The sequence below is a fragment of the Pan troglodytes genome, chromosome X (assembly GCF_028858775.2).
Source record: "Pan troglodytes isolate AG18354 chromosome X, NHGRI_mPanTro3-v2.0_pri, whole genome shotgun sequence".
In the NCBI taxonomy this organism is placed as follows: Eukaryota; Metazoa; Chordata; class Mammalia; order Primates; family Hominidae; genus Pan; species Pan troglodytes.
This window is the reverse complement of record NC_072421.2, coordinates 38,639,455-38,649,929: the sequence shown is the minus strand read 5'-3', so window position 1 is coordinate 38,649,929 and position 10,475 is coordinate 38,639,455. Positions and strand designations below refer to the sequence as shown.

Here is a 10,475-nt window from a genome sequence, read left to right as displayed (position 1 = left end):
ATCAAAACAGAGAACATGGCCATAGTATCCGGCCGCAGTGGGCCACTCTGAATCCCCTCGGTTGCCCCTTCTGTTTCGGTGTGACTCACGCAGCTTTCTGCATAGATGGTATCCTTCTAGACGTCTGGGATGTTCGAGGCGGTTGTATTGAATATCGTGTGTGTATTCCGGGTGAGGGGGCGCGCAAATTGGGGCAAAGAAAGCTACTTCAGGATATTTCGCTCTGCTGGGGCTTGTCTCCAGCGCTCTCTGGCCAGAAAAAGCGCTGGCACAAAAGGAGGAGGTGGGTGGGTCAGAGCCCCGAACCGCGCAGTGTTCCAGGGGGGCGGAGAAAGGAGGGCAGGCCCCAGGCAGGAAGGAGGGAGGGAAAGAGGCGAGAGGAGGAGTTTTCCAGCCCGGCCTTCGCCCGCCCGCTAGCACGCAGTCCCTTGGTCTCTTCGGTCTCCTCCCGCCCCCGGGAAGCGCGCTGCGCTGCCGAGGCGAGCTAAGCGCCCGCTCGCCATGGGGAGCCCCGCACATCGGCCCGCGCTGCTGCTGCTGCTGCCGCCTCTGCTGCTGCTGCTGCTGCTGCGCGTCCCGCCCAGCCGCAGCTTCCCAGGTAGGATCGGAGGCGTGGCTGCCTCCTCAGCTGGGCACCAAAGACCCCCGGAGTCGCCGTTGGGACCCTTCGCTCGGGATAGAGGGAGGTGCCGGGGGCGCCCTTTGTTTGCGCAGAACTCCTCTTTCGCAGCCCGAGGGTGGGGATGATGCGGATCGGGGCTGGTGTCTGGGCACGCGCCGGGAAGAACTGACCGTCCCATCTCCAGGCGCGGGGCGCCCTCGCGGCGACGGGAGCCCGAGCACCTTCTGCGTCCGGGCTTCCAGAGTTCCAATCAAACCCTTTTCGGTGTAGGAGGCTCCACAGAGAAAGTTTGGCCGCAGACTAGTTTGCTACTTTCTCACACCCAGAATTTTGCCTCTCACATGGTTGCCCACTGGAGGCTGGCAGCTTGTCCTGGAAGGAGCCTCTATGCCCTCCCACTACACGTCCCAGGCTACCCCCTTGGGGCCGCAGGACACGAGCCACGGTAAAGCGACTTTTGTAGAAGGCACGGGCGGGGCCTCCCCTGAATCTCTTAACCCCCCCTGCTGGGGATTCCGAGAAAGTCTGCGCCTCTGAGGAAGAATTGCCAGCTGAGAGTGGTGACATGTGGCATGCACTTGATTAGCCCCAGGGAAAGAGGGCTACTCGTGCAAGGCTCTGCTGGGCAGAGGGTGCGGCTTATTCCTGGAGGGCGTGGTCTCCGGCATCTAAGGGGGCCCTGGTGTTTCTTGGGGGCTCTCATGGTGTGAGCAAAATTCTCTTTGGAGATGCACTTTAAAAAGCTCCAGCTAACTTCCTCACCCTGGAGTCTTAGTTTAGCGAAGAGCTTCAGGGGAGTAGGGCAATGTGCCATGCACTCCTGTTGCCTCGGAATGGAGAGGAAATCCATGGATGCGTTTTAATTTAGTGTTAATGGGAAAGTGGGTGACGTCGGCTATAGGGCGTGCAAATATTTGGCTCTGCGTTCAACACTGTGGGCAGCTTAAATCTGGGGTATGAGAAATGAACCTACTGAGTTCTGGTAGAAGGATAGAGGATGCCCATCTTTCTAGCAGTGTGCCTGGGAGATGTAGGGATGGCCGCGGGAAATTCTCTGCACGCACCTAAATAAATGAATGAATAAAACAAATTTGTAAATTAATAAACAGGAACATTTGTGTTTTCAGCTGACTCTTAAGTTTTCAGCTGCTTTGTAGGAACTGATTCAGGGTAAAGTGGAAAGGAAATTTTATCCTTACTGCCAGGCAACTGTTATTCCCATGGTGTGTTAATACCTCCTCTCGCACCCCCTTTAGCAGGAATCAGGTTAAAATGAACCTGTAGGGGAAGAGGAAGTCATTAAGTGTCCCAGAAGCAGCTTTCTGGGAGCAGGCAAATAAGGTGAGAAGCTAGAGGTAGCTTTTCCGCACAGAGTTGGGAGGTGCCTGTGAGCTGCCTGGGAACCTCAACTTCTAGTTGAGCCTTTCTCAAGCTGGGGACCCCTTCTCCTTTTCCATCCGACCTCCCTCCCTTCTCCTCCCCTGCCCTCCCCTCTCCTTTCTCTCATCTTCCACCTTTATATAGTACAGCTTGCTACCAGGGCCCAGCCACAGAATCATGAGTTCGTCAGTTTGGGCATTCACTACCACCTGTCTTTTGGGACCTATCCCTGGCTTTCCTGGCTCCCTCTGCCAGCCTGCAAGCTGCTCCCAACTTTTAGCCACCATGTTCCTGCTTGCCACCACCTCCACTGACTCCTAACCTGCCCTCCGGCTCTGCTCAGACCACAGATGAGCTGAAGCTGATTGGAGCTGCTTGATAAACACCCCTCTTGAGCCTCCTTTTGGCATGGCTCAATGGGGTCTCTTGGGAAGTGTGCTCCGCTGAGGTTGTGAGATCCAGAGGAGGGGATTTCAGTCCAAGCCAGAGGCTTTGGAAGGCTGGGGAGGGGAAAATCTCTAGGCCCTTGGGTCTGAAAGCAAATCACATAGGCTGAGTTCACTCTAAGTGCTGGGTGACAAGTTTTAAAGATCATTTCAGAGACACTCTCTTAGCAAGTGGACATCATATCTCCAGTAAGAGAGAAAGTGAAGGACTTGAATCTGGAACTTCTGAAAGAAGATGGAGATCTAGGGCCCCATCAGCAAGTCGATTATGTAACTATCTGCACGTGAATAGCAAATCTGTCAGAGTGAGAGTAAATCATTCTCATTCCCACTCCTAGAAGGTCTCTGGAGTTCTTCCATCTTAGAATTTAATGCAGCTTTTCTGGCTCTCTGATCTATTTTTTGCAGCCTAGCAAAGATGCAGTGTCTATAAAAACCCACATGAAGTGTATGGAAAATTTGTAGAAAAGTTGTTTGTGTTTGACTGTGTTTGTATGCTTATAACAGATGAGAATTTAGATTCTGTTCTTAAAATAATTCTTAGAGCTGTATTTGCATGTGAGATTGTGGCGGTTCACTCTGCCTCCTTCTGCAAACAAGGCTGAAGATGGAGAATGAGTACCATGGCCTCTAAGAAAGGCTTCGTGAATCTTACATCTGGAGAAAACCGGTAAAGTAGTGTGGTTTTACTAGTCGGGAAAACCAAGTGAGGTTTGCTAAAAGCCAAACCAGACTACATCAGCTGAAGCAGTCTTTTGAAATACCACATTTGGAGATAAGTACTAGGAATGGAGCACCTAGCTCAGGTTATATAATTAAGGTGTCACCGGGAACAGGCTAGGAATTCCTATTTAGACTTAAAACATGTAATCAGCTGACAAAAGTACTCTGCAATGAAAAGGAAATATGCTGGGGAGAGCAGGTCATTTTCCTCTGGCATTTTCTTCATTGATAACACTTTCAGTACAGTACAATGTTGTTTGTTAGTTACTACTCATTTCGCAGATTTGGGAGCTGAACGAGACACCAGAAACCATTGTTAAAGCAGCGTCTTCACATCTTCCCACCTCATCGGTCCTTGTACCATAACCAAAGTGCTGCTTTTCTCTTTTAGATTATTGCTATAACATTCTCACTTTTGGGCTCTCTAATTCTAGCTCATTTTACTTTCTCACTTTAGATAATGGTCTTTTAAGTCCATTGACTTTAGTACTGTTTTTTATCACATCACTCCCCTACTCAAAAACTTAGGGCAGCAGGTCCCTGTTCTCACTCAAGTAAAAAGTTCTCAGTTGTTTTTAGGGGGCTACACAGTTTGCTTCTAGTCTAATATTCCAGTCTTTTCCCCCTGGTTTCCTAAAATCCTATCCTTATAGAACCTGAGTCACATTTTCCTTCTTGGCAGATGCTGCTTTCTGTACCTGGAATCCTTCCCCCTTGCCATTTGTCCAAATTCTGCCCATCATCCAGCAACACCCCCACTTTGATGAGACCTTTCCTTGATCGCTCCAATGGGAAGCAACGTGCCTTCCTTTTAACACCCATGGTCTCACTCATGTCTCTTATATTTATCACATATATCACATATTTGATAATGCTGTATATTATCATAATTTATGCACTCTTCTTCTTCTTGTAGATTTTAAGACCTTGGAGGCAGGGGCTGTGCTATGTCTTACCCTTATTTGTATTTCCCACGGTGCCTAGCAGAGCACTTTGTGCCACATGGATATTTGTGCGTAGTGGATTAACAGTGCCTGTAACTCCAGTGATGAGCCATTGGATAGGAAAGGAGCTGAGGGAAACATGTGCACAGGTACACAGGGCTTTGTGCCACCATGAATCTACGTACATAGAAACGATGGCTTACTGGATACAGAGGCTCCTTTTAAATATACGAACACTCTCTGTTTAAGCAATAACCTTCTCTGTTGGGGGCTGTAAGATGAGAGACTGACTGCAACCGCAAGCTGGAGTTTGCATTTATTATTTTTGTTGGCCACCTTGATCTGTGCCTTTCCCAAGTGGTTGAATGGTTTCCTTAGTAAACGCAAATATGTGTGCTACATCAATTCCCCTTTCAGAGAACACAACTGAAATTAGTAATTGAAAGTGAAGAGAGAATTTGAACAGAAGAAGGTTTAGTTTTGCCAGGCTATAGCATAGTATGAAATTTGTAGCAGGCAAGTTATGATTAATGCCCAGGTTAGAGATTCGCTTCCAAAATAGCAGCGTGAATAATAACCTCTCCCAACTTCCAATTCATAGGGAGTTTCTCAAACCAGCCCCTCAGTTCTTGACTGTGTGATGTCTTAACTGCTAACTTTTATGGGCCATTTGTTTTAGGAGGGTGGTCTTTTAAGCCTGAATCTCTGGGAAATTTGGGTTTAGTTCTGAAATAGAATCAGTTTCTACCTTTTCTAATAAAACCTGGGCTCTGCCCAGAGACTTATTTTTAAAGTGAACACCGAATGATGAAGCATTTATGTGCTTGGGAGACCACGATGAAGAAGGTATGCAATTTCTTCTCTCTCGTAGCTTTCTGTCTTATGGGGAAATAGAGACATAGTTATTTCAGGTGGTCAATGTTATAATACAATTGGATTGACAGGCCCGGGGAGCACAGAGAGGAGCTATGTGGGAACACTGGAATTGGTTATTGAAGAATGATGCTGAGACTTGCTGGTGCGGAGATGGTGGCACTAAAGGCCCAAGAAAAGTGAAAGTAGAGGATGTGTGGGCTTCTCTAAGAATGTTTTGAAATTGGAGACAAAAATCTGTGTGAGTGTCCTTTTTCTGGGGAGACGGCTCTATCCCGATTCAAAACCACTAGTTACTAGAGCACCTTCATGAATTCTATGAGAAAATATGCACTTAATGGGCAGAAAAATCAACATACAGAGTAAGATGAAATTACCACAGTAGGTAAACTTTGATTGAACCAGTGAGCAGGTGGCCTTTCCAGTTACGGCCAGCTGTATAGTTTCCAGTTATTTTCATTTAAAAAGCAGTACCAAGCAAAACAGATGTAATCGTAAATTGTAATTGCCTTCAGGCCTGGGCTGGTAACTTGCTGTACCCCCCTGCCCCACTTAGTACACAGTGTGACTTGGGGGAGGATCTTTAGTCAGTATTTGTGGATTAATTGATTGAAGTAATTGTGAATCAAAGTATTCCATTTCAAATCTCCCCTGTAGGATTTAACCAGAATTTCCAAGATGACACTTTCCTGAGAAAATGGATTGCAAGATAGCTAAATGTCAAAGGAAATTTGTCCATTTGGACAGGCAACGAATCAGGGCATAGTTAATTGCGAAGGCTCTTGGATGTCAAATCACCGTAAGACGTTATTCTAAGAGACTTAGAAACTCAAGGGAGTTCTGGGGGCAGGATGTGCAGATAAAGATTTAGAGGAAAAGCTTGTGCAAGAGAAAAGTCCTTGGTAGCACTGCTAAGCTCCCAAGTTTTCCAGATGATAATTGGTAGCACCTGGATCTTACGGGTGTCTGGCACATTCTGACCTCAGAAACCTCTGGAGTACTCATTCCCGAGCTGAATGATTCACTCACCCGTAATCCTTAGCTCACACTGGATGCTTCTTTATGCATTGTTCTCCAGGGAGAAGATAAATGGGTTTGGACATAATGGCTTGGATTATCCCAGAGGTTTGGGGTTGTAAATTGAGCATAATGATTTTCAAACTTTCTTCTGAGTAATAGATCCAAACATAGAATCTGGGGACAGACTTTCTGCCTTGGCCTTGAAATATCATTGCAATATTTCTTCTGTCCCACTCTTACAGTGACCTGTAGTGTAGTCACATGTACTAGCAGCTCATTTCCCCTGCTATCACTAGCTGTTTGCAATGTACATCCAGTAGTACTTAATGAGAATCTCCTCAACGCTGATTACACCCCATGATCTGCTAATGGATGATGCTCGCCTGCCGCTTATTGTGTGGGTGGCTGAGCTGAATGACCCTGCCAATCCCAGTGATCCAAGATTGTTCGCAAACACGGTTAAATTAGGGCCACAGGGTGAGAATTAAGCCAAGGTTTGGCAGGCCCATTGTGGAGTGGTGAGGAAGTGGTGGAGCGGCTACATCCTCCACCTCCTGAGATTCTGCCCACAAAGTGGCAATTCCTTATAGGAACTCTGACAGACATGTTGGTACTGACTCAGTGTTAGTCAGATCAAAGCTCCAATTCCTTTCAATCCCCAACACTGAAATTCTGTTTCCACTTAGATTTTAATTCAGCTTTCCAAGGGGTAGGGTCATTGTGTTGCACCATTACCTATTCACAGAGCTGATGCCCCCAGCCACGTGAATAGGTTGTGGGATCTTGTTCATTTTTGTATTCTCATGGTCTAGCAGGGAGCCTGACTTCTGGGAGGCTCTCAGTGGATCTGTGGAGTGACATGTGCTGGGGGGCATGCCTCTGGCCAGTTCTGAGCCTCTGGGTGGGTGTCTTGGTCTTTATCTAGATTTCTGCAGGAGTTTCTCTGTTCCACACCCAGGCTCCCTTGCATGGGTTGCCTAATTCATGGAACCATGGAACCTCAGACTGGGAGGATGCCTGAGATGGTAACTTGCCCTGCATTTTAGGGAGGAGCCTCTGAGGCTCAGCAAGATGAAGGGATTTGTCTGGGGTCACACAGAGAGTTAAATGCAGAGTTGGGAGTAGACCTCAGTCTGGTGGCTATAGAATTCCTTTCACTTCATAGGCATGCATTGAATTCAATTTTTGAGTGATCCCTACATGTCAGGCATCCTGTGGGGAACCAGAGATAGGCAGGCAAGAATGAATGGCACTGAGCATTTGATATGGTTTGGATCTGTGTCCCCACCCAAATCTCATGTTGAAATGTAATCTTCAGTGCTGGAGGTGGGCCTGGCTGGAGGTGATTGGATCATGGGGGGCGGATTTCTCATGAATGGTTTAGCACCATCCCCTTTGGTGTTATTTTTGCAATAGTAAGTTACCATAATACCTGGTTGTTTTCAAAGTGTGTAGCACCTCCTTCCTCTCTCTCGCTCCTGCTCTGGCCATGTAAGACATGCCTGCTTCTCCTTCACCTTCTGCCTTGATTGCAAGTTTCCTGAGGCCTCCTCAGAGGTAGAAGCTACTATACTTCCTGTACAACCTGCAGAACCGTGATCCAGTTAAACCTCTTTTCTTTATAAATTACCCAGTCTCAAGTATTTCTTCATAGCAGTGCAAAAATGGACGAATACAGCATTGTTCACTGAGCCCCTGTCCAGGGTGTATCTCAGGGCTATTCTTTATATTGACACTTGGCTGTACTCTCAGCATCTCATATCTAGAGCTGTTTGGATGTTTTTCAAGAGTTCTGAGAAGTTGCTGCCTCAGTGTCAGTCCTTGCCCTCTTTTGAGGTTGTCAGAGTCCCAAATGCTTCCTCTCTATACCACTTGCTTTGAGCTCCCCAACTGATTTGTGATTAAATTCATAACAGTTTTATTGAGATACAATTCATGTACCATACCTCATTCATTTAAACTGTACAATTCAATGGTCTTAGAATATTCACAGAGTTGTGCATTCATCACCACAAACAATTTTAGAATGTTTTCATTGCCCCCCAAATAAACTCCAAACCTTAGCCATCATTTCTTAATCCCCCATCCCTAGGCAACCACTAATCTATTTTCTGCCTCTATAGATTTGCCTACAATTGACCTTCCATAAAAATGGAATTACACAGTATTTATCATTTTGTGTTTGGCTTCTTTCACTTAGTATAGTGCTTTCAAGGTTCAACTGTGGCAGGATACTAGCCAGAGTCAGCCAATGGTGCCTGGCCACCTCTCAATGCTGGCTGCAGGGCCACCACTGGTGCATAAAGCACCTTTGGGTGAATTAGAAAAAGAGGCCCCCATCTGGCCACATGTAGATCTGTGGACACAGGGCTTGGTCAGGAGACAGACTTTGGGCAAGAAAAGGATAGAGGCAGGCCCAAGACTCAAGGACTTGAGGCCTTGAGTCCAAGGATTCAAGACTTGGAGAGTGGAGGGCAGGCTTGATTTGAGACCCCACTTGCTCTTTTTGAGGGTGTGACGGTGGGTGCTGTAGTGCAGGGAACTCCCTGAACTATATCTATGTAGTCTTGGATGTCAGTAGCTTAACTCCAAGTGGACAAGCTATGGACCCCATATTCTTTTAGAGCTTGTGACTCTGTAAAAGAACAAAACAGAAAGCTGTGCTTGCATGCCAGCAGCATCTGTGGTGAACTCTTGGGTCACCTGGGAGCACGTTAAAATTGCAGAAGCTCAGGCCCAAACCCAAGACCTACTGAATCAGCATCTTCATTTTAACAAGATCCTTCCAATGATTCTTCTACATGATGAAATTTAGGAAGTGCTGGTCTGATGAATGAGTTCAGCCCTTGGCCAAGACAGAGTGGCTTGCCTGTTTATAACTGCCACACAATGGTTCACTTCCCCTCCTCTCCCTTTTCCTGTTGGCTTTGCCTTCATCACTGAATCCTCTGACCTTCCTTTCCTAAGTCCCCAGCATTCCCGAGATAAGCATGTACAGCCTGTAGGTTAGGTTTTTCCTCCCTTCTCTAACTCAAAAACAAATGCAACCTCCCTTGGCTTCATCTCCTTTTAAGCCTTTCTGCCAGGAATACAGCCCCTGCCTGGCTTAGCCTTGAGCAGCAGCAAAGCACATCTTCAGGCTGATTGGTAACAGGGGCCTTGCATGGCTTTTTCCTGCAGCTAAGATGTATTAATACCTGATGAATAACTTTAGCTGTCAAGAAAACCAGGCTAGTGTGATCAGGGCCGCTCCTGCCACTCCGGCAAGACTCCTGGGGCTGAGAATTCCTGGAACTGATCAGCTCTTAAAGACACAGGGACTTCTTATCTTCATACCAGAAATCAATGCCACTGGGGTTAGCGGGGAGGCAGCACCTTGGGAGATGAGTGAGAGTGAGACCAGTGGGTTAGTCAGGAAAACACACAGCCCCTCACATTAAGCCCCTCAAGCTCCATGAATTGGGGATGTCAGGAAGACTGAACTGTTAACAGCACTTAAAGAGGGTCTCTCACCTTTTCAGGGAGTTGGGTAAGTAGTAGTTTCCAACCCATCAATGGTTTTTTTTTTCTCTGTTCTTTTCCTTTTTTTTTTTTTTTTTTTTTTGACCGAGTCTTGCTCTGTCACCCAGGCTGGAATGCAGTGACATGATCTCGGCTCACTGCAACCTCCACCTCCAAGGTTCAAGAGATTCTCCTGCCTCAGCCTCCCGAGTAGCTGGGATTACAGGCGCGTACCACCACACCTATCTAATTTTTGTATTTTTAGTATAGATGGGGTTTCACCATGTTGGCCAGGCTGGTCTCAAACTCCTGACCTCATGATCTGCCCTCCTCGGCCTCCCAAAGTGTTGGGATTACAGGCGTGAGCCACCGTGTCTGGCCAGCAATGGTATTTGTACAGGCTGAGTAAGGATCACCTGGGGAGTCTGATGAAATATGGTTTCCCTGGCTCCGCCTCTGTGCATTTTGATTTAGATCTAGGTTAGGGACCAGTAATCTAGGGTGAAGGTCTGCAAACAAAGTCCAGGCAGGCCAAAGATGGCTCACTGCCAGTTTTTATATGATTAGTTGAGCTAAGAATGGTTTTAACATTTTAAACTGATTGAAAAAAAATCAAAAGAATAATAATGTTTTGTGACAAATGAAAATGATATAAAATTCAAATTTTGATGTTATTGGAACACAGCCATGTTCATTCCTTTGGGTATTTGTCTATGGCTACTTGGTGATACGATGGCAGTTGAATAGTTGTGACAGAGTCCATATGGCCTGCAAAGCTGAAATATTTTCCTTTACAGAAAATGTTTGCCGAACCCCTAATCCAAGGCCTTACTCAAAGTGTGGTTTGATAACCAGCCTCACCTGGGAGCTTTATAGAAATGTAGAATCTTGAACACCATCACAGATATGAAATAAGCACCTACCTTTTAACAAGATTCCTGGGTGTTTGGGGCTACTTCTTCCCCA

The 10,475-nt window shown here is 46.6% G+C and overlaps 1 protein-coding gene across 2 annotated transcripts in view; it reads left to right on the top strand.

Moving 5' to 3' along the window:
- Window positions 1-330: 330 nt before the first annotated feature.
- Window positions 331-10,475, top strand: part of SRPX (sushi repeat containing protein X-linked) — a 71,920-nt gene continuing 61,775 nt past the window's right edge. The window contains exon 1 of one of the 2 annotated variants that reach the window (XM_016943898.3): window positions 331-598. In XM_016943898.3, the coding sequence (XP_016799387.1) occupies window positions 502-598 (97 nt within the window). In that variant the 5' untranslated portion in view covers window positions 331-501. The remainder of the gene's footprint in view (window positions 599-10,475) is intronic. The other variant, XM_016943900.3, reaches the window with a different exon arrangement.